The 26,385-nt window shown below is 34.6% G+C and overlaps 1 protein-coding gene across 23 annotated transcripts in view; it reads right to left on the bottom strand.

Moving 5' to 3' along the window:
* Nucleotides 1-26,385, bottom strand: part of LOC128671071 (patronin-like) — a 64,879-nt gene that overhangs the window by 34,202 nt on the left and 4,292 nt on the right. For all 23 annotated transcript variants that reach the window (XM_053747255.1, XM_053747213.1, XM_053747303.1 and 20 more), the window contains exon 2: nt 6,668-6,763. In XM_053747255.1, the coding sequence (XP_053603230.1) occupies nt 6,668-6,763 (96 nt within the window). The remainder of the gene's footprint in view (nt 1-6,667; nt 6,764-26,385) is intronic.

Raw genomic sequence — 26,385 nt, 5'->3', positions numbered from 1 at the left:
ATAACTAGCGCCTATGCTAATGGGGTAATCTGATATGCATGATTGGTGTAAGTTCTGGAAAGATGCAAGCCGCCGCGACGGCGCCTTTCCCTTTAACCCGTGAGGCAGACTGTAATGCATCTTTTGTTTGGTCTCTTGTTATGACATCTAGCACATACAGCCTTATGAGAACACCTCAGAGGCATTGTTGCCGGCGACGCATGTCAACTCGTGTTGCAAGTTCAACTGTTGTTTACAAAATGTCATTGTTAAATTTTATAACAATAACGGTGCTTAGTGACTTCATTTGCAAATATAGGTTTTTTTATTGTTATTACTCAATTTAACTGTAAAGTGTTAGAAGGGGAGTTCATTTTTTACTGATACAATTAAATATCATAGTTCTAATTGTAACTTAAAGACATGCTTCACAGTATTCCGATAGCGATGCGATACGACCTGAGAGCGTTGAGTCAGTACGGTAATGAGGAGAAGCCGTTGACTCATTGATTGAAAGCGGACTGTATCGACAGGTGATAAAACGTGAGAAAAATCGTGCTGCCAATTGTTGTGAATACAATACATTTTTTTGATAATTTTAGTGAGAAACATTGACAAAAATTGGAGCTGTTTAAATATCTTTGTGACAGAATACCTTTGCATCGCTATAAATAATTTTATGTGGTAAGCTCTTTTAGGACTTTCTCTTGGCCATTGAATCGCAAATAACTATTGCTTAAATACATATAACTTTAACTGCTTTCTATTTATTCCAACCATTATGATGTTACATAGCTCTCTGTGGTGTGCTGTGGGCAAATCTTTTGCTATTGTTAATTTCAGTACAATATAGTTTATCTTGTCAGGTAACTATTAGATAAGTATTTTAATGCATAAAAACAGTAATCAGATAAAATAACAAAAGACCACCGGTTACCCATAGGCGGAAGCTGCACCGTCTATTTTTACGAAACGACAATTCTATATTTGCTTGCCTGAAACTGGGTGCAATACCAATTTGAACTTTATTGCTTGAAGATTTAATTTTAGATCAGCTTGTGCTAGTTCTGAAGTTTAGTGCAGATCAATACAGTTTTCAACATTCATTAAGGGTTATTCTGGTGATTTGAAACGGTGCTAATGAAGCAAGACTGCTATAGCGTTTCAAAAGAACGTAGACAATGCAGATCCAAATGTCATATGGAAGCAAAATGTTTTAGGGCCAGACTCCACCAAAGCTGTCAAGGGAAATTATTTTCCATGGCTTTCGCTATGTATTGTATGTATTCAAAAGTATTTAAACAGTTTTTCGCGGGTCAGTTTTGATGGATACTTGTCGCTCCTAACATTGTCTAGTCACTGTAGAGCCATCAAAACTACAAAAACCAGACATAACCATAAATAAAATTTTCTGTGAGTATGTAATTATGTATTACCATTTGATCGATAAATCTAGTCTTTTCAAACACATCAAATATTATTCGAATGGCAAATTGAAGACATCTTGAGAATGAGGGTAACAAAACAATAGAATAGCTTATTTCAAATAGTAATTAAAAATAGCATTTTGGCGACAGCCTATATAATTATCAGAGTTAAGTGTTTCTCATTCCACTGTACATTTATTACATCGTCCAAAAGTATAATGATGAACAGCTTGATTTCGGTGCATTGAACTTTGGAGAGATTTAAAAACCTTTAATTCATTTTTTGCTACTCATAGCTAAGCTCTCTTTTGCAATGAAAAAAAAACTAATTTATTGTAGAGGTAACTATTAGTCTAAAAATATCGTAATTCATAAATAAATACATTTCAGGTTTGCTTTGCATTCGTAAATATCTCAATCGCGATTGAATACGAACACTTGGAAAGTGGTTGCTTAAGAGATTTATCTCACGATTAAAAGGTAAGGATCCCATATACGGTAGACACATTGCCATGTCTATGTAGATATTTGTAGGGCATGCGATTGAACTGGTGATAGTGAAGATAGCTAAGGTAAGAGTTACTTGTATTCTGAACATAGCAAAGTGTTACTGTGAGATGTGATCGATTTTGGCAACTGAAGTCGTCTGAATATTATTTTGTCAAAACCTCGTACCAAAGTAGACAAGACAGATGCAATATGTTTCCCACCCTGATAACAATAACATGATAAGACATTATCGATTCAAAATACTTTAATGGAAATAGAAAAACGCTAAAGACTTGGACCTTGGACTTCGAACCCGTTGCATCATATGCTCATCCTTAATCAAGCACTAATCGTTTTCTGTTTACCGGGAAATTAGAACTCCTGGAGCGAGTTTATGGGTACGTCTCTAAGTAGAACTGGGTTAACAGTTTTAAAGTTGCTAGTTTTACTGGCTGTAAACCGCTTAATGTATTAAACATAGGTATTTATTAAAAATCAATGGTAGCTCAACATATGGATGGGTTGTGTTAAGGATGATATTTATTGGATGTGAGCTGAAACTGGTTTACGCTCTCCCAATATTTTCCCTGTTTATGTCCAAAAATTTCGGAGCAAAGTCATGTTTAAGTTGGGTTTGAGCCGGTCTTTTAGGGAGATTAGGTTAATTAAAATTGGAAAAGCGTTGGTCGTGAACCCATTCATGAGTATAACAGATAATTGAGAATTATAGAAGGAGAAGATGTTCTGCACCGATCCCAGATAATTGGATACGGTAAGACGTAATTGACTTATCATTTAGTCTACGAAATATTAGTTGAAACATATAAGGGACCGTTATCTGATGCAGATGCACAGAGTTCAAAATGTAACTTGGTCAACTGACCAGGTGTGAGAAACACGTTTGCATTTTGTATCACTGAAATTGGGAGACTAGACAACTGCTTCACTGCAAAAGAAGTAACTAATCTTGAGCTGAATGAACTGAGGTATGTGACCGCTTGCTTCACTTCATTGTTGACGTATTTTTGTAAATGATCAGACTTTGTCATTTAAGTCAAATTCACAAAGACCACATCCCAATGTTATTCGGCTAAAACAGCTATAATATGTATAACTAAAATAAAATATATGGAAACAAGCTGAAGACGCCACAACAACGTTAAAAAAGTCACAGTACAGTATGTACTTTCACTCTTGTCAGCTTCGCCCCATTCATCCATCACCGGCACTCCGGTGTCTTAATGAACATACATACTGACTGATTACACAACAAATTAACATTACGATTACCAGTCATCAACCGTTTAATTTTTGCTATTACTTATTCTGTGGTAATGTCTTACTATCTTCTTCCATTTCTTTATAATCTCGACTGTTCTCGACATACACAAACTTAACTTATTCACTAATAGAACACTAATCACCATTATGATGGCATAAGACACTCCTCTGAACACATTTCGCACTGATTGTAGTCACTCGCGTGACTTTGAACAAAACCAGCCCACGTTACTATGGATCGTCCGGATCAATATCGAGTCTGTTACCTGATGATATAACCGGTTTTTTTGGTTTCAAGGACAATGAAATGCCAAATTCTTGTAAGAGAAATTAGTAAACAATTTTACTTGCGTTATTAGTAAAAAATTGAAATTATATAAAATAAAGAAATTATAATATAGTTGACTGATGATATGTAGTAGATGAAATAGAATGAAGTAATATGTATATAATGAAGTAATATAAAACAAACATGAATGAAGATTATAATTTTTCATTCAAGAGCCCACATAAAACTAGTTGTGATTGAACTACAAAACATAATCAATCGAATCTATTTAATAGCCGTTGACCATGACGCTGTTATAAAATTCCAACGAATAGCTCCGCATTGCCTATTTCAATTTAATCAATGTCTCAATTCATTCATACTTTTATTAATCATACAACACTTAACAAGTGACGCACTAAGAACGTCTGGATAGGTGTTATAGGTCGTAATTATTTTTATAACTCTATCAAATCCAGGTCATTGCAGCTATGGTAATCCTATGTATTGTATGCGAGATCTAATTTTTGTTGCTTACCAGTGTACAAATCAGTCAAATGGATAATTGCTATTAGACAACTTATATAGATCTGAATAAGTTGGAAGTGTGACATAAATTATTAAGTGAAAAATTATTTAGATGCCAATGTCACGTTGTACACAAGAACACAAGACTTCGGACGATGTTTGACAATCTTATGAATGAATAGTTAATATATTTATATACTTTTATATTTTAGGTTACACACTGATCTGTGTTTATAATATCATTATAACATATTCCGTGTCAATTTCAACCTTGACGTTGGCAAAATCATCGTTTCGGCGAAGGATGGAGCCACGAAATTAAAAAAAAAAAGATAGATGGACTTCTTTTAAATATGGTCTTCTTTAGCAGCCTCCACGGTCTAGCTTTACCTATATTCCTGACAATCAATCAATCAAATCATTTTACTACACTACTAAGACCTTGTCAAAGATTGTTAGTTGGTCTACTAGGCTGTTACGTATCAATTTGACCTTCTAACTCAATAAAAAAAGAATATTATTTACGTAAAAACAAGACCTAAGAAAAAAACGTTGGAGGCAAAATTTCGCCGGCAATAAGCTGAAGCTTAAAATATTTCAGAACAGCCGGTTCCTAGGAACATCATCCGAAGCCGAAGGCCCACACACACTCTAACTTTGTTACTTACGTAACATTTGCGGGGGAAATTTAAGGCTATTTTATTTCCATAAGAAGAAACGTGTTGTGAGATAAAGTGTGTACCCATCGTCACGAAGTATTGCCATGTTCAGATTAAGCAACTCTTAATATCGTGAGAATATCTAAAGCCCAAATATTTAAATAAAAAGTACGTAAACTTGGCTCTACTTTCTTGGCTGAAATTATTATTAGTTGAATTAACCTTAGCGTCGTAATCGGTCCGATAAATATTAACTTCTACCTACAATCTAAATACTTCTATCTACACGTCTACGTTATTATAAAAAAAAGAGGCAACAATTTCTTAATTTGAGTAATCACCGTTTGCTTCAATTTCAATCATATTTCTTGTCCATTGATCAAGTCCGCTCTTAATGGTTGCAATACGAGTCTGCATTCAATCTGCAAGACGCGGTCACTCAATAACGTTTGATTCATACAGTTAATAAAACAAATTAATAACAAACGATTCTCCTGAATAAAATATCGACTTTTCCCAAGATATACTGGCATAATTGGACGGGTATTTACATTATAAATAAATTTATTGCTCGCAGACGTAGCGTGTGGGAGTCATATTTATATTTACGGCACACTAAGTCTGTTTAACTTATTTTTTATTTCAATCAATATGTTCTGTATCAATAGTATTTTTTCGTTTTTAAAGGAACTTATTAGAACTTTATATGACATCACGTGACAAGAGAATGCTGTTTTAACTAAATGAGTGTTGACTCTCATATTGACAAAAACCGATGGTCTTTTTCAAAACAAAGATATATTTATATACTGATATTTTATACAGTCAAGGTTGTATCACAGGGATACGATATCTAGAGCGCGCCTTGTTCAAACAAGTCGGTTAAATCCCTCCGTGAAGTAAACATAGATAAGAAAACTACTTCTCATTCATCTAGACATGCGATCCTTAGCAAGCAAACACAGCTTACCGTAGCAACGAAGCTCAGGTATTAAATATAAATCATTTCAGATTTGTAGATACTTGAAGACAAGAACACAATGATATTGTAAATGAATATAGTCAAATTCAAGTTTAAGGAAGTTAATGCATTCCATTTTCTTTTACACAAAACTTACTATACAACCTTGATACAAAACCTTCAATTGGAAGATCATTAATTTTGCTAAGAATGTTCCAACAATAATAACCAGTCATCTTTAATAACGACAAAATCAACATCATATTACGTACCAGATCATTTGCAGCATTCTTCCAATTTAAATGGTCTAACACTTCATAATAAGACTACAAACAAATAAGTCGGTGTTAGATGTTCACATGCATATTAATACAATAGTAGTGAAATTTTACGTGAGAAATACCACAGGGCGATGACACGTTATGCAAACATGTAACAGTTTCAATAAATCAGAATAAAAGTCACATTTTAATGCTGTATATGACAAGGACAGTGAAATTAGCTAGCACAATAGAAGAACCCAGAAAAAGGCCAGGATCTTTAGTAGTTCCTCACACCAAGTGATTAATATAAACAAATAAAGCGACCAGATTAAGATCCGACAAAAACGTATGTCTTGTAACGTCTTATTGCTCATGTTAAGATTTCTACCAGTCAACTTTAACCACAAGTCTAGTCAAGGAGCTTGTTTCACAAAGATGACATAAAAGCAAACCTATATTAAAGAATACCGCAATGCTGCCAAGTGACAAAGGTGTTCGAAGACTTAAGAAGAATTAAGTGGAAAACTTGGCAGCACGATCCGTGGTTAGTTAGGTAACACGATAATCTTGCAGAATGAAAGAGACACGGTAAGGAAGTTAGCTTAATTTTTAGAATTGTATACCTACATATACAACAATACGTTCGAAAACCATAATATGTTTAATTATCGTGCAAACTGAGACTTTAGTATTGATACGAGTATTATTTACCTCGAACTTACTCATTATCATCACAATCATCCATGACATTTACCACTCAATTTTTTTAAAACATCAAACAGTATAAAAACTAGACATTTTGCCATCCGTACCTCGTGATCCCTATACAGGGGTTCCTGTAGGTTCTCCGGGACCCTGTTGTTGAATGCCTTCGACAACAGCCATTTGATCGACGCCCGCTGTTTCGACTGAAACAAAAAGAATCATACGTCAGCATGGCGTTAATTTAATAACAAAATTAGATATCATTGAGTTAACTTTTACAAGTGCGACGGACACCTGGTAAAAGGCCTGAAATTCATTTAGAGACAATTCAGCGAGCGAACTCATATATAATTGGAGCTGCAATACTTTTCAGAAGTCTCATACCTTAAATTGTTCCAATGAAATGTTTCATGAACATTGCCAGGGTAAATTCAGATCTTTGAATACATCACCAAATATTTGTGGCAAACTATATGGTTTCCCACAAATACTAGAATTAGTCGTTCTACTATGACTCTTATATAGACATTGTGTCATTTTCTATTGCTAATGAGAGCTCTCAGGCGCCGCTCATAAAGCCAAGATATTACGAGAATGGGGCATTCAAGCGCGCGCGGCCATTACACTAAATCGTATACATAATCTGTGGTAAATGCGCGATAAATTTTAATGTCGGCCTGAGCGTCTTTCCGGTTTCTTCCTTAGCCGTCGTCGGAGCGACAAACAGCACACGACTCCCCTTCGTTTCCACTAGTGCACCTGATTAGGTGTAGTGGGAATGAAGGTTTCGAGTACATAAACCACTAAAGAATTTCTACACAGTTAACTAATGGGATCAAAAAGTGTCACTGGTTTAATAGTTGGAACTGACCTACTAGTTGGTAGTAGAGTTGAAATGAAGAAAAACAAAGATCAATATCACAGAGCTCAGTCATATGTGATAACAAGAACAAGTTAATGGACCCTGGTTGCCATCATGTTTTTACTAGAACCAGCTCGTTGTAAGATTGCTAACACATAACCGGGAGAAAACCAAGCTGATCTGGCCCATTCAAAATTACTTGTTTGATATTGTATGAACCAGTTTTGGAATAAATGTGATCTCAATAGGTAGACTATGTAAATAGGTACCTAAATGCGTTCAACTATCTTTTTATACTTCGTGATATTTAATTTTATTTTGACAAATCTGATTTGTAATAATCCCAAAGTTAATCTTCATTAATCGTCTAGAGGCAAAAGAAAAATATAGAATGAACCAGCTGCTTCTCCTTCTGAATAAATTGTAAAAGTCAATCAAAGGAAAGGGCTATAAGCTTAAGATTCTTCTCATAAACGATAGACTGGCAACCTATCAGTAAATAATCTCCGCTATACAGCTAAAAGTAGCCTTTTGAATTTATGAATTTCCTGACCTGTTAGTGTAAAGACATATACCAAGAACTATACAAAATACAATGTACGAGGTCCCAGGGAGTATGTGTCCTTGTCCGTCCCTGAAGATAACAAAACAATAATTCCTATGTTGCGTATTCAAACATAACTATATGGTCCTCGTTCTCAATGTATAGAACTAAATCAAAACACAGCTTTGTGTAAACACAAGACAAGTTAGTAATCTACAAAGTGTCTTACGTAGAAGTTATTTACGTGAACAGAAGTCCATATATTTCATTAATGCAGTCATTCAAGCGGTATACTAGCCAATTACTGGTAATTTAAATACTGTACAAACATCATTCAATATTATTTCCAAGTTTGTTTGAATTGAATTATCATTAATATTTTTTTAATTTGCTAAGGGTTTTGACTTGGTTGTCGACTAAAACAGAGGATTCTGATCAAAAATAGAACTTAAAATCTAGAAAGATATAATTCATTTAGAATATTAAAACTTTATAAACCAAAGAGGATATGCGTATCTCTTTTGAGATTTCCATTCGTTGAGATCAAGACTTGAGAAGCTTTCGAATGCTTTTAATTAAACTGTGATTAACAGAAAATGTACTTGTCCATAAAGGTACTATAGATAGCTTATATTTATGGTTTAGGCTTTGGATACACGATTCGAGATTATTATAAAATCGAGTCATGAGAAATAGGGTATAATTATACATTCTCATCATAGATTCTCATCGTGGTGCTGGCTAAATTATTTTTCCTACGACGCTATTTAAAAAAAACCCTTCTCAGTGTCTTTTCTCAACTTAAGTTTTAAAAATAAAATAGAATGTAATAGGTACGCTAAACTGCCAGTTTTATATTCGAAATTCAAAAGGGTTTTTAATTTTTATTTGACGCGGTGAGCAGAAAATTTAAATAGGTAGGTCTCATTATAATTTTGTGTTGACCGTGCCTTGTGCGACAATTATTGGCAAGCACTCTATGGCAACGTCCGCTTATTGTGGTCGCATTCAGACATGGTCCTTGTCCTGGTTTGGGCAGGCGTGTGAACTAATACTATGGATGTATTAAATGTTTCATATATTTTATGACTAGCCGCCCGTCCCGGTTTCGCTCGGACATAACTATAGTAAATTTATTACGTAAATTGTCCATCTAAACCTTCCTCAGGAAACACACTATTTATTGATGAAAACCGTACAAAAATCAGTCCAGTAGTTTTTATTTTATTTTTATTATTATTTATTTCTTATTCTTATTTTTGTGCTCTTGATGTGTGGCACCTCTTGATTTCCCGCAATCCTTGACTGAGAAGGAAATAGTAAAAATAGTCTTTTAGTTTTAGACCAAATAATGAAATTATAGCAACGAATATAAAAACTACACGATCACTTATTCGACCGTAATTATTAATTTCTCATTGTCCTAATTCCAACAATGTTTCAGACCAGCTTTTATGAAATTGTAAGTAATATCAATGAAATGATACACGGTAAGGTCGTTCGCAAACCATGTAGCATAATTAGTAAATTAAAAATGTTTAAAGCCAGTTGTATGACATAAACATCGAAAGGTGATCAGATAAGGGCGCATGTCATACATGAAGCGGGTCTCATGCAACTACATGCAAAAGGAAAAGCTGGTTTGACTTGAAGATAACATTATCTGAGAATCTGCTGAGAAACTCTTACGAGTGATTTAAAAAATAAGCATTCACATTGTCGTATACTTCTACTTATTTCTTGGACCTCTACGCGGCGGTAATAAAGTCGAAATTGCAATGATTTTGAGAATGTTGATGTGCAACATGCACACTATACATACATGTATGGTCAAATGGCGACATAGGACAGAATATTTAATTAATTGAGTTGTCTACATCACTAAATTTATAAGGGTTAATTTCACCGTCAAATGTGACGTTTGACGCTGACTTTTAGACAAAATTGCGTCAAAGTTAACGATGAAATCCATTACACATTTATTATGTGTATCATAATGATGTTACCATTATAATTGAGGATTATTAAAACAATGAATTATATACTTATGTATAAAATTATATAATTTTTTTCAGCACCCTTCAATCTATGGTTCTAAACATTACCAAAAAAAATCAATACATTTTTGATCATCTATGTTTGAAAAACATTTGTACCTATAAAATACTAATTGTTCGCGGCGAACTTCGACCTCGCGAACACAATATATTTTTACAAAATTGTGAATATTTAAAAAACGACTTTACCGATCTTGTTGCCCCGCGTACTTAAAAATTCTATTGACAGATCCAACATACCTTTCAAATTTCATGAAAATCAGACAAACGGTTCGAAAGTTATCGCATTACAAACAAACATACATACAAAAAATGTATTTTTTGCCCCAAGTTGATTTGTACTTAGACTATAGTTTGTATCTAAAACCAGTTGCAAAATCAGAGGTCTCTCATCCTATACACATTGTTTTCCGTCATGTTCTCAATTATCAAAATCGGTTTTAACAAATACGAGCAGGTCCCCAATAACTGTAATCTCGTAACAAGTTAACCATACCAATAACAGTTAAACGCCCACCACGCTGCAAGCTGCAACGAACCTGAATCTACATTATGAGAAACGAGCTATTGCAATCTGCCACACCTAGGTAAATTATTGCAAATTATACATATCCTTACATACATAATAGTTATAAAACAAAGATCTCTGCCGCATCTGCCTAAACTCAAAAACGACTGCACGGTTTTCATGCAGTTTTCACCAATAGATAGTGTGAAAAATTACTGATGAAGGTTTAGATGTATAATTTATTACGTTTTTACCCGAGCAAAGCCGGAACAGGCCGCTAGTATTAAACATAAACACTTTTTAGAGTCTGTTATTACTAACACTAATATCAGCTTCAAGTCGCCTAGAGGCAACTATATAGCCTGACTGACCATCGCGATCTAACGATGGTAATGCTACACACAACACTAGTGATCTAAAGTCACAAAGTCAGTCATTGTGTACTTTATAAAACGCCAATGAATACACCTCATTATACCCACATCCACATACTTAATATTCATAGAGATACAACAATAGATGTTATGAAAACATATTCTAACTAATCTATTCAAAATACCTATGTTTGCAATTTCCCAAGTCGCAGTAAAAATATGCAATGGATTGGATATGACTGAGTGGAACGGTGCATAAAAATTTGATATTACTAAAATGATAACGAAAAGAAAGAAAGGCTTGGAAAAAAGGCTGTAGTGAAGTTTGCTGCACAGCTTCTTCTTCATCTGCCCTTGAGAAGTCGGCGGTTCGACGTCAATAAGCGATGTATATCATCATTCTAAGTTGAATTTGATAGTACTGAAATATCTAACAAACGGAACTGTTATTAAGCAACAGACAAAATTATGTTTATCATAGATAAATTGTAGACCTCAATGGATTCAACTTTGTTATCCAAGAAATATAAGCAACGCCCTAGGGTCATCTTGAGGGAATTGTCTCGGCGTTATTACATTATCTTGTCTAGTCCAGGTCATTTATGTAATCTTGTCTAGCTGTGCTTTATTTTGCCAAAGGAATAGCGTGGAAATTTGCCAAATCCAACATCAAAACTAGCTGTGAAAGACTATATCCGCACAAAAACTAAAGTCTCCGAAAAAATGTATGTCTTCCGAGAAAGGATTCATTCTGTAACAGCACCCAAGGGTCGCATTTAAGGTCATATGTATAATGTAGAAGTTGGAGAATCGGTTAATCCTGAAACCCCGAATTCCAAGGTCAGGTTAGGTAATCACATAAACCGTTCAGCGACTGCTCAATCTATACGAGACTTCGACACGCAAATCTATTCACGCCAGTGAGCAAGATCTGTTATTACATTAGAACAAATTGATGGTTAAACGTTTCTTGTAGATGTTGGCGCTGATATAAACGCGAGGAATTATAATGGCTGAAGAAACTTAATTGAAGCTCTTGTTTGCTCCCTCCTTGAATCGTCGGTGAAAGACACGATTCTTTTCCACATTTAATCTGAATCTGAACAGTGTTTTGATTCGTCTTGGAGCTTTCACGTAATACGAGTATTTAAATCATGTACATGTATTTAAATGTGAAGTATTTGTTCCTATTATATTTTTTCGTTTTGAAAAAAGTTTACAATTTTGCTGGCATAGTCAGGGCAGATACAATATCAGACCTATTAACTAGGCGGTTCAGGTTTATCTAACTAAGACTGTAAGTAAGTTACCTAGTAAAATATCAAACTGCACTCGAATCTAGAAGTTGAAAATTGGCACATATGCGGTCTACAAGTGGTTCTCATGACTCTGAAACATTTCCAACACTGGGTCACTATCAAATAACTTTAACATTTGTTAGAATTTAATTTCTACGAAAAAGAAGAAGATTAAGTATTTACACCTTTTTACACAATGATGTGGTGATTCGTCTTTGTATATTTAAAGTATCTATACATTACTAATTGCATAAAATATAAACGTTATATAATCCATTTTATTACGATAAAAGTACATAAACTAAAGCGTGGTCGAGACTCTGAATCATAATCTGAAATACGGCGACAGGAACTCGTCGGGAGAAAACATAATAAAAGAGAACGAGTGGCTATCAATAACAACATCAGAGCGCCGACAAATCATAAGGCAGAAAGGTCGGCGCGTGCCGGCGCATGCCGCGGGTAAAAATAGGACGATGCAGAGACACTCTCAAATGGAAGCCACGGAGTACACTCTTAAAGGACATAACTAATTTGGGAAGAAAAACAAACACGTGATTGAAAAAGTGAAGTAGTTTCATAATGTAAACAAATTTGCACATTTTGCATCCGTTGATTTACACTATGCATTCTGTGATTAAATAATTTGAACTTTGAATATAGATACGAGATATAACAAGATAAGAGAAATAAAATTGATCATAAAAATTAATGAATAAAATGTCGAGGCATAATAAAAACATGCTCATCGTAGAGGCAATTAAAAAAACATTGCCATTAGCTTTGCATTATGATAATTTATTAATTCGAATTAAATTAAGCAGAAGTCCAATCAATATACATAATTTTGTGTGTTGGACCTTGCCTTAATAATATAAATATGGTATTCGACAAAGATGATATAATTATCAGCCCTTAATAGGGCTGGTTTAATTAACGATCAAAAAATATCAAGGAATTCGAATTTATAAATTATATGTTCACATCCCTCATCGTTTCCAAATGTATCTTCAACACGAAATTGAATTGAGCGGGTCCCAGGGGCGTTTCGCTCGTAAAGTCTATTAAGCACTTTCATGCGCCACGCTATAACATATAGCAAGTGGAGCGGGCAGGCCACTCTCTACACTCAATTCGTACTAGTTAATTGCCGTACAATTAGCTGAGCCGCCACACACTCACATTTCACTCTCTCCTCTGGCTAAACTAACAAGAGGTTTCGTCGCAGAGGCAGCTGACCGTGTCAACTCGGGCGGAAGATACAATTTCCTGGCTGCCATCAGACTTTGCAAAGAAAACAATCCAAGCGTGGATGGCACATTGACAATGACAGCTGCTATTATTAGACTTGATTCAGACTACTAGTAAACCTTAGACAACATTGAGATGTAGATTATACTTTGAAATAGTAGTATCGACTTCAACAAAGACTATACGAGTATATATTTGTCGCATTGAAGTTGATATAAAAAATAGTGACAATGAATCGATGCACATTGAACAAAATTTATGTGTCATCTTATATATATAAATATCACAAATATTATGTTAAATAGGTAACCAGGTAGGTAGGTTTCCAGAAATCAATTGTTGTTTCAAACTACGTAGACAACTGTTGCGACATTATAAATGTACTCGTATATTTATATCAGGTCAAGAGTTGCATGATAGTTAAGTTAACGGAGCCATTACAGTCGTATCGAGGCTTGGACCAGCCGCTGTTAGCTTGAAAGGTGCGTTGGCACCTGCACCCACGCGAGCCACGGAAGGTCGGCGCCCACACACCGCCTCCTACAGATTGAGCTCCCGATTCTGCTAAATCGGGATAACTTGAGACAAGTTCACTCATTTCAGCTATTGATTGGCTAAAGCAGTTTGACGCATTCTATTTATGGACTTCTATTTCAGGAAAAAAAATTAAAGTAATTTCAAATGAAACAGCCTCATGCACAATCTCAAGAAATCGATAAGCTATCTCCTGAAAGGATCTTCAATATTTTCTCCAAGAGATAACGAGGAAGGTTAAGTGATGAAGAAAGCCATTGGGTAATTCTAGTAAATATTATGATGATCGATAAACGTAACAGGGAGAGACAGTCACCGACAGTTTATTTGCTATGTAAATGTATTGATTAGAAACAAGTGAAGCAGATAGGCGTTTATTTCCATACCTACGTAGTTAATCACTCTCGTGTTTACAAACAGCTTTAATTCCCAAGGGGAAGTCGAATACGGCATTTAAATGCAGTAGGAAAGGAACGTCCTGGTTAAGTAGAAGCGAAAATAAACTATTCTAAAAACGGTCTATTAATGGCAGATGATTCGAAGACACGTGTGTGGGTAGCAATTAGCACTGTTTTTGTATGAGCAGGGCGAGTTTCGATTCAATTTGGAATATTAAACAAGATCGATGCATAACGTTAAGTTAACGTTGTTTTTATTCAAATAATTAGCCTGGTGTGAATTTTATGATTATTTATTTTGAGATTCACCTGTCAATGTGGTCATTATAAAAACTGACATTGACGGTTTAGTTGATAATGTCCAAGTTCTAGGATCGACCATATTTGGAATGATAGCAACAGCTGACACTGAAACACAAATACTTCGTCGTGACGATTCAAAACTCAAAAAGATACAAATTGCTACACGATCTCGAGAACGGAACAAGAAGTGAATCATTGATATCCAAATATGGCATCCAGTCAAAGTCGACCAAGAGAAAAAGATCAAGTCTTCAGAGCATGTATACCTACTTGGATAAATAATTCATTGGAACTACAAAGATGGCCATCCGATGCAGTGTTTAGCTGAGCTATAAACTGGATTTTCGCAATGCGGTGCTCAGTCTTAACAAGCATTAGATTCTCCTTTAAAGGCAACGGGAAACGAACAAATAGAATCAACAAGTCTATGTAAAGGAGAAGTATTAAAATATCAAGATCCTATTGATGATAAAACGTGACTTGAATAAAATGGAAGTTAAAAGTCATTGACAATATAAAGACTAAAGCGAAACGGGAAAGGAAGTTGATGACTAACGTACAGTTTTTCGGCATTCTAACCTAACATTAAAAATAGCAAAATCAAATTAAATATGGCTACTAGTGTCAAGGGCAAATCTGGAGAGTGAGTGAATTCACATCTTTCATCGGATAGAGACCTACTGGAACTAATAACATTACAATCAGTTTTACAACAGGAAACGACGAATGATCGGGGCACTTCTGACTCATGAAATTGCGATTGTTCTACCTGGACGACTGTTGCTCATGATTTCTTGGTAAAAATTTGATTGTTTTTGTACATTACATTAATTTAAAATCTATTTATTTTAATACAGTATGATGATTCAATTTTTTTTTCTTTATTTCCAGTAATATTCGTAGGTTGATCGTAAAATTAGTTTAAAGCTAAAACCATACAGAAAATGTTAAAAGGACATATTGTCAACAGAGCGGTAACTGGATGAAGTCATAACTAATGACAACTATAAATATAAAACCCACGCGACGTCGGCTCCACGTTCGCTTTATTGATCACAAAACTAGTTTCCGAAAAGAGCCAATCATAAACAAACAAAAATTACTTCTTGGTTCTTGCTTTATCATCAGATGTAATTTTTTACAAGGCCGATAAAATTTTTCGTAACAACTGCAATTATTTCGTGTTTGATGTCAATTACACGGATGAGTCTGGCTGACAGATGGAATTTAATGTGACCAGCGACACGAGAACTAGCGGCAATGAAAATTATAGTGGCCTTAGGGCCTACGCTGGTATTACCGAGGCACTGTCAAGGCTGGTGAGCACTGCATTGCTTATGGTAGTGGATGGAAAATGCCAATCATATATAGTAATCTACATTTATATCCAATGATTGATGAGTTGATGAGTTCATGTCTCAGCATGAACGGAATAATCTTTATATTAGTAGAAATAGTAAAAAGTAGGAATGCTATTATTATGATATTTATTAATCATATTTCTATCAGACTTCTCGAGACTTTTAAAGTTTGGCCCAGACGCTTTATATATTTCGAGTTAGTTTCCTAGATATCATAACTATTCGTCAGGGACTAGTTTTTATAACTATCGTACCTTTACATTACCCTTAAGAATTTCTTTATTCGTTTAGAAAAATCAAGGCTTCTTATTTCTGTGACAAGGATATGTAACATTTTTATGAGATAAATTCTCCACACAAACATTAAATTTGCATATCGGTGTATTTGATACAAATATATGCTTGCAAAGATATGATGTTATATGAAGTTTGATAAAAAAACTTCATAATATGAGTAGCTGCTTCAACTTTCTGCAAATTCTCTTCTCACAAGTAAAACGACTATGCATCATAGTTAAAAGCGAATATAAACACAGTTTCAGATTGCTGAATTATCTAGCATCTGATGACCTGGATTCTATATAAGTGCAGACAGTGGTAGCTATCTCGGTGAAAGTGAGAGATGTTTAGCTAAGGAGCAAGCAGACAACGACGGTTCACATTTCGTAACCAATATAATAAGCACCGGACACCCGACGATCGATATGACCGGTATGTCTGAACATTACATAGTGGGTTGCGTCACTGTTTGCCCGAAGCGTTTCTATTCAGATGTGTTATTAGGCTGTATCGAAAGTTGTTCCGGAAATATTGCGACAAAAACATTATTCCAAGATACGGTAATAGAGACGGGTGTTTTTTGAAGAACTGTAGGTAAAATGTCAATATATATTCTGATCACGGATACCCATAGCCTCCCGTCGAAGAGAATGCGTGCGTAAAATAAATACGTACTTAGGAACAATGGTTGGCGTCGTTTAGCAGCCACAAGACATCTGGTATATAATTTTTACTACCAAAGTTTTCTTACATATTATTTTCAAAAACCATCAAGAATTTTCAGAATCCACAAAGCCACGCAAGAAATTGAAAAATAGTAAAATAAATTAAATTCAATTAGTATATAAAAAAAATCCTGTAAAACGTAGTAATTGAAGAAAATAATTAGCTTGTAAATTGAACTAGCAAAGTAGTAGCCGTGAATGCCACAAAATAACTAAGTAGGCGGAACGACATTGCAAAGGATTCGTTCGTTGATTTACATTGCCCACAAGGTTCCTTGCCTTAAATATTATAAGTCATCCTTTAAAATATACTACTTTAGGTCGAAGAGGCATAAGGCCAAAGAATCAAAACAACATTATGGTAATGACAGAATATCAATTTGATCCGGCACGATTTAGATGTGTTGAAAATAGAAAAGTATAAAAGTAACTCTAAAAGAATAGGCACATTATAGCCAGGAAATACATCTAAAACGTAATGCAATAGACTTTTACTTTCATGAAAGCTTTGATCATGTACTTTATTGTGTACTTATATTGTTATATTACTGATAACAAATATACATAAATTTATATTTGAAAAATGGTAAGCCCTTCTGGCATAAGAGTTAACAGTATTGATCCCTAATTGGGACCAACAGTGTTTGAATGAGTTTTGGCATTTCTTCACTGCTGAGAATGCTAGTAGTTTGTAGCTTTGGTAAATATCATTGAATTTTGAATATGACGGAAAAAATGCCTGTGAAGCCCTAATTTCTGAATGATTTGATTTTGCTATTTAAATTACAACTTAGTTCAAAGTCCTAAGAGTAATTTATTTTCTTGTTAAGAAGTCCCCTGATTATTTATATTTTTTGGACTCGCAATATATTTGGACGTCTAATGTTAATCATTGTCTGCCAGTTTGCTTTTGGGATTAGAAACAAATTATGTGTAATATAAAACACTTTTCCAAAAAGTCTACCAACATACAAAATTATCACCACAGAGAAAAGTGTAACATGTTTAATTGCAAAAGGAATTAAACAGGTCACAAATGTTAATTATATACGACCACATGATATATCACTACTTCTTGTTAATAACTTCACAGCATTTCTAACAAAGTAGTCGTAGGTAGTGAAACATGTTTTCCCCTGTGAGACGAGGTGATGCATTCACAGCTTTCGAGGAATTGTAAAATGCATGAATGGATCACAGAAATCTTAATAATAATGGATGGAAAATGTGAAATAGCTGAAACAAAAGAGCACCGGAAAAATTACAACTTAAAAGCATTAAATAACGAAAACTATTCACAAACTATATAACTAATGAAATAATTTGATTATAAAATTAAACTACATGCTAAATTAATACATTTAAATACAATTGGTATTCAATGTGCCAATAAAGATTTATTGCACACAGATACCAATTTTACTCATAAAATTATGCAAAAGTTTGTATGTAACTGAGAAGGATGTATTTGAGGCTGTTTATTACCCAACCTCGCAAATTTGATGTTTGGTAGACACTGTAGATACATACGGCACTTTACATTTAAAATTTTTCAATGTTTGATGTAAAGTACCGTAATTATCTATTTTCCGACTGTTCTCCTGGACATCCATAAATTCTCATCTAGCATCTTGACAAAACACAAGTTAACTATTGGCTAAAAGTAATATACATGATTGAGCTTGTAAAATACAAACGCGGTGTGAGTCCCAAAATTATTTATGCATGCACGTCTTGAATTTGAGATTCCCACGGAGACGGGACAAATAGGCACGACAAGATTTCTTTTTAACCCCCGACTTGTGGGTAGGGCTTAAAAAGAGGGGTGTTTGTGTAGGTATCTGTCTGTAGCATCATGGCTCCCCAACGGATGAACCGATTTTCGTTTAGTTTTTTTTGTGTCATAGATAATTTTATCCCGAGTGTTCTTAGCTTCTTAGATTTTCATGTTTCATGAAAATCGGTTTAGCCGTTCAAAAGTTGTAGCGAAATGAATATTGAAAGTCGGGGGTATTTTATTTGTCTAACAAATAAACTCGTTATTCCAGACTTCTTGAAACTTCAGGTCACATACACATAATCTCCCTACTCATTAACATTATGCAATATAATTATTGTTCTTAATTTTGTTTCTCGCATCGCTTGGTTTTATAGTTCTTGGTCTTGACAACTATGTTCGGAATCCCTCACCTTCACTTGCTCGACGAAGAATCTCAATCAGAGGATGCAGCGCTTTAGTAATTATGTGAAAGTACTTGCGAGTAGATTTTGACGAGAGGACGGCGAAGTATAAACAAGCTGTATTATAAAACAAGTTAAGACACAACAAGAAAGTTTCAATATACATTGGGAAATTGCTCTAGCAGCAAAATTCTGAAGAATCCGAGTTTTTAATTGATACTACTTCGTTACAATACATCAGATTTTATATTTTCTATAACTAATTCTTTTACTTGATATTTTTATAGCTTCAATATTTATAAAGATTCATCTCACAAAGATTATATTTCCAGACCAATTACTGTCTCATCAGCAAGACGGATGGAGGTAAGACTAGTGAGACGCACGCAAGTGATCAATGTTTCAGTATGTCTTTATTTGCTCTTTGTAGATTAGCTAAGGCTTCTCGGGAATTGGAATAACGTATTCAACAAGCTTCATGTAGGTAAACAAGAATCTATTATTAACATTTACATTTGGAGTGTTTTTAAATATGCTAATATTTATAATTATGGAAAATTAGTATTATATTATTAAATATAAGATCAACGAAGAGATTGCTATAATAGCTATATAAAATAGTAATGAATATACATGAACAGATCAACTTACTAGTGTCGAACCTAGATTATTATATCATCAATGTAAATAAAGTAACCTTCGTATATTAACACTTGACGGTAATGAACTTGAATAAAGCTATCTGATGACTACCGTCAAGCTGTGTGATGATGTAGAATAGAACGTGTCTCCAATGCCATTTGTAATAATAAATGTATCAGAAATAGAACTAAATTGCGATGAGACAGCAAAACAATAAACCTTGATCTTGACTCTGCAAGATTCGTGCAATGAGAAATCATCGATATAATATATAGAAAATGTTATGACAATAAGGTTCAAAATTCCATGCACCCAACAATTGAGATAGTGTCTTTTTTGTTAAATGTTGTGTAATTGCCGTGCTATACGAAACCATTGATGAAATAGGACCGCATATGAATAATATTTCTAACGGAATATGGTATTTACTGAACGTGCATGAAGTACTAAGTTATGTCGAGGCCATTCTTACGTTTGCATAGTAATTATCGCACGCACAAGGACCAATCCGCAGGTATGAAGCTGGTGTATTCATAATGTATTTTGATTGTTGCAAGGGTAACTGCATTAATGCATTTCCATATAAAGCTTATATTATCTGCTAGTGTGTTTGAAATATGTATTACTAGGAGGGTAGCTACTATATAGTAGTACATTCAGTTTCAAAGACATTTGCCTGCTTCGTTCCCGTAAAACCATAATAACATGCACATCTAAACCTTCTTCAGGAATCAACTATCAGTTGGCGAAAACCGTAGAAAAATCTGTCCGGTAATTTTTGAGTTTATCGCTTTCATACAGACAGACGTATCAGGGGACTTCTTTTTATTATTATTGAAATAATTTATTATGATTTATCCTAGAAAAGCCGGGACGAGCGGCTAGTCAACTATAATCTATAACTGATTTCTTAGTTTTAAGAACAAAATAAGGATACCACATCAAGTTGACCACAAAAGGACATTTCAAGAATTGGACGCGCCACGGTTTCCTATTCAACAATCCATGCAGATTGTAGTTTAGTTTTGTTGGAAATGAACCTATAACATTAGAATGGACTTCGACACTATTCAACGGGGTTATTCAACTTGGTGGTCGGAACACAAAAACGGAAATTTATTTATTCATGATCATGATGTTTCTTGATGTAAGTTTGTCAAAAATATTACGGGACATGTCCTCAAGGTATACTTCAGGATTAGAATTAGTAGCCGAAAAAACTGCAGTCAACAGACTGCATTTTTTTCTTTTCGGCTTTTTAGACTAACTACCTTTTGCCAGCGACTCTCGCTGTGTGTTGTGAAGTGTCCCACGGGAGCAGTTATTTTTCCGGGGTCTCCTATGTCCTTCTCCGTACTTGTATTTTTTTTTTTGTTCTATGTGTATGCAAAATTTCAAGAAGATTGGTTGAGTAGATAGGAGACCATACTTAAAAATATATCATCTTTTCGTACAGAATCAAGTTCTATAACAAAATAAGGAAAGCCAAGCCTCGGTCGCACAAGATATCCATTGAGATTTTCAACAGCTGCGACCCGTTAACCCACATACAGAAACTACTGCGCCTAATAATCGCGATGAAACTTCCTAAGTCAACGTGCCAAATGCCTATTTCATTCAATATCAAGCATGCTTATCGATCAGCTGTTTTGCATGCTGACAATAGTTATGTAATTTTGTGCTAAATTAGTAATATTTGTCATAACACTTTATAACACATTTTAATTTACAACGTAAATAGCAATATTTACGTTGGCATGATAAAGGTTTAGAAAGTGCAAATTAGCAAATAGCAATCTCCAAAACATCGGACCTAGTAATTTGAAATGTAGAACAGGTAAATAGTGTAGTAAATTTAATTAAGAAAAATGCGTTCAAATTTCTTATGTCTGAAAATTGTCTTCGATTACCTAAACGAAACTATCCCGCGACAACAACGCTGGAACCACGCCAGACCGTTATCTCCCGTATAAACAGTTTAAATTTTGCAAACCGAACATAGATGTCTCAAAACTTTCGAGGAAGACAAAGTATTATTAAATTACAGATAAACTACGATTAGATAAATATGATAACACAATACCAAGGCAAACCAAGTCTGTTATTATTCTATCAATCTTAATAAGCGGTGCATTCGTAAACACAGATTTTCCAACTTTTTGTCTCAGCGATTTTCATCTCCTTGCACGCAAACCTTATTGGAATACAATCACGTAACGATTAATACAATGCGTTCCTTTTCATTTGCATAACAGAATGCGTCTGTAATGTTGTGAATGGAGAGAGCGGTATCATTCATCAGCTTTTGGGCTCATGATCGGTTGAATGTTTGATTGAATCTGGCCGTATCTTGCCTTATGGCCAATTTCACTTTTTAGCGTTTATTCATCTTAAGTGTGACCATAACGGGAAATATAATGATTGTTTACTCTGTTCAATATGAATGTATTTAAACGTCTTCTGGCAGACAACCAATTTCAGTTTTGTTTATTAAACTTGTTTTTGGTGTATTTATGTAACCTTTTTAACTTTTAAAGAAATTCAAGCACGCAATTAAAGACTGCGAATTAACTTAACATTTTGAACCTTTTTAGGAATAAATTCTACCGCATTGGGACTGACGACTTGAAGAAATAGTAGAATTAATGTTAAATATCCGTCTAAAACTCAATGAGCCCTTAGTGCTTACAGGAAATTTTATTGTCAAGTTGAACAAGCGGGAAAGAGTTGCAGGCAATATACTCTACAGTTAATGCAGCCGCCATTCCTTATGCAGTGTGTAACACAAAGATAGCAACATCGATGAAGCTTCTGCCGTAATATTAAGCTCGCCACATGAAAGTTAACGAACATTCCAAAGCTTTCTCTAGGTCCGTCGGATTGCATTGTATCGGCAGAGCCGTGAGATTACGTTTTGCTCTATAGAGATGAGGTTTGCGAATTCAATGGTTTATTATAATGAATACTATGAAAATTCTTCATTCCAATTGATTTAAATTTCAAGCCATGTTTTTGTTCATTTAGATGACATTGAAGTATTTGAGAATTTAAAAATTTAAGCATTCAAATATAAGATTGTATGAAATTATGTTTTGAAAGTTTGCATATTAGACGTTTAGTAAGTAGGCTTAGGTTGCATTTTGCGCAGATAATTTACAAAATAATTAATTGTAATTTACTTGTTAATCAAAATTCCAAATTATAATATAACTAAAAAGTCACAATTTTAAATATATTTTACGGTTGTTACACGTCTAAAATAAAACAATCATATCAGAGTTAACTTAATGCACGCAGCTGTGAAAGTTACAAATCTCGGCATCATTTCCGAGGTTTAGCATCTGCAATACTGCTTTCATCTTTAATAAATAAATGTATATAACGCGTATATAATACAAGAACTTCAAGATTCTAAGAAAGACAGATGCTGTGTCAAGGACAACTGGTAGCGGGCCTAACGCGTACCCCTGAGGGTCACCAACTCTGAGTAATGTAATAATTATTATGACAAGTTTTTCAACACAAACCAACCTAAGTTTAGTACGAACTGAACACACAGTAAACAATATTAGTTTTGCATTCTGATAACTAAACGGAAACAAAACTTTTTCTATTGTACAATGTTAATGGAAAATCTCGATGATATTATCAAATAAATAAATTAGTGCGTACGTGACGATCTGGCAGGGTGTTACAATTGTTCCATGGCGGATGTGAACGAAATTCTTGAACGGCATAGAAGATTCAATCGCAGACTGTATATTCTATCAAGATTCAACTTCAAACAGCGGTTCTGCAATGCACTTCTTCATTGTCTATGTCATAAATATAAATGTAATGCAGACTACTTGGTTCAATTTTGAAACGATCAATTTTCATCAAAGGTTCCGATAACCCGATTTATTTACAGATCACCCTTACGTAACACTGCCTAGTTTGCAGCAACCTATATTCTATTTCAGGCGACGTTACTCATTATTTCCTATTAGACTGCCCTATTGAAAAAAATTACATTGATTTATTTACAGGACTGCATCGATAATTTAACTGTTATTTAAATGTAAACTAGTACAACAAACATGACAAGCATAACTAAAATCATTGCAAAATTCGCGGCTATAGAATAACGCAGATTATACCATTTGCACAGTAAATATAAAAGCAGACAAGTAAAGGAAGTCAAGGCAAGGACCATCGAATCAAAAACACATCAAACAATCAGATGCATGCGATAATGATGGAGATGCGGTGAATTTAACACCTTCACAACTTGACTTCGTTGCAAAATAGTCAATGTTATCGTGCCTAGCCTACATGTGGTCACCATAACAAGGCCCTCTCCGTATAAGAGCACTGTCGGCGGAAATATGCGCTGTCTTAGACGACAAAATGTCGAAACTTAAAACGATTTTAACATACCTTAGCGACATATCATCGAAAATAGAATTTCCCCTTGCACATAATTATTAGAAATCATTGTCAGAGATAAATGTTTTCGATAACATTTAAATCGTTAATTATATCTCTACATATATCTCTAGAAAGTGTGTGAATTGTAAACCTATCGAGCTTTTGCGTGCCGTCGAAATACGGTCATAATTTATAAGAATGTCGCACCTGGATTTCAAGTTATTTTTCCGTCGAAGCCTAATTAGTAGAATTCTTGCGAGAAACAGGTCTCCATTGCTAAGATTCTATTTCTGTAAACAGCCATTCCGGTACTAAGTAATTTTACCATAAAATACGATACGAAACACGGATATAATACCAACATACTTGCATTTATTCCGTTATTCATTATTTTTTTCCCGAGAATACAGTCGGATTAAGTTGTGCACATTCAAATTGTTCAATTTGCTCATCCGTAACATACGGATGAGCTTTTACCCATGATTCATGTCCATTAGGGGTAAAATCGTATGATTGTAAAAGTGATTACTTATCTTAATTTGCAATATATTTAAATATTACAACATATTTTATACAATATATTTCAAATATTTTAGATCAGGTTACTAAAAGTTTGGTCGTTTTCCCTAAAATTTCTAGATGAGCATTTGGCTCGACGATTGTCAAATTCAATTTGGGGTAAAAACTAAAGCGAGTACCAGTGATCTGGGTCGGTAACCACCGGTGGTGTGCGCTCCTTTCGCGGTCTGCAACCAACGAGCCGTCTCCGCGAACGAGCTTCAGACACGGTCTGATGACCTAACCTTGTATCCATCCCGTATATTCCTCAACAGATGACAATGATATCATCGAAAGAAATATTGTCATTGATCTACAGCGCCAGGCCAAGGCCGGAATTTCGATCGATGCTAATATAACAGCGGAATAATAAAAAGGAAAGTGGGGTTAATGACCCACGGCTACTGTAGACTAATGGGATCTATAGCTAAACGCGTGGCTAACTAGTTTCAGGTATTTGAAAAATGAGAATATATGGCTAAAAAGAAGAGTGAAACGACAGGAAACTAAAACTAGTTTCGTTTGAGTAGATCGCTAAATTGTGCATTCAGACATAAGAAAAAATAAATTACTGATACTTGCAAATATTTTGATAAACTATCTTAAGCTATCGATAATTCCATAAAAAAATACACTCACGAAGACTTATTTATTTTTAGAAAATCATAATATCAAAAACGCCAGTCAATATGGACGATGTACCTACCTGCTATCGTCATGCAAATTGTTTGTTTGATATTAGGAAAAATGTTTTCGATTTGACTCGTCGTCAAAACGGATACATTGCTGTTTCTGTGGAAGTTACATTTAGTCATGCCAATTCCATTTACCATTGTGCTAACGGTTTTGTGGTACTTTCTAAGGCTTTTGAATTAGAGTTGGAATAGTAGAACAGTTTAGGCTAATGTATCGTAATCACACCGCTAAAACCACCGGTTTCATTCAGTTATTGTTACATTATGACTCATAATACTGAATTACCTTCTCTTGTCATAAACTTTTTTGTAAGAGACGGTAGCGCCTGTTATTGATCATGTAAGAAACAATGAAACATGTAGTCAAGCACGATATGCGTGCCTATGGTCTGACAACTAGGGATGCCGAAGATGGTGCGAAGTGGAGACAAAAAAGTAGGACCCTGGGCTTCGTCACTTAACGACTGTGGAAGAAACCGGAAAAACGCATAAGAGAGAGATCATGTAAGAAAAAATAGACTTGATTACTTAATGGCAGGGCAATAAAGAGAGAAAGAAGACCTAAACAGATGGATTGTGTGACTATTATGGTGTTGGAAAATGACGCGAGCTTGACATATATTACAGGAGAGAACACACCTGTGCCGACCTCAGATTACGGGGTAAGGTAAGGCAAATGATAATGACAAAGAAGTTATAGTTAAATAAGAGATAACCAGGGAAATGCAATAAATTATAAATAATTAATATTTGAGTTGGCAAGGGCGTATCGAATATAATGGCAAACGACAAAACAAAATACAAAGAGCTATTGTAATAGGGACACCATTGGCTGACACAACAAT

This window comes from Plodia interpunctella, chromosome 1 (genome assembly GCF_027563975.2).
Source record: "Plodia interpunctella isolate USDA-ARS_2022_Savannah chromosome 1, ilPloInte3.2, whole genome shotgun sequence".
Lineage (NCBI taxonomy): Eukaryota > Metazoa > Arthropoda > Insecta > Lepidoptera > Pyralidae > Plodia > Plodia interpunctella.
The sequence above is the reverse complement of the archived record's forward strand: the minus strand, read 5'-3'. Positions and strand labels throughout refer to the sequence as shown.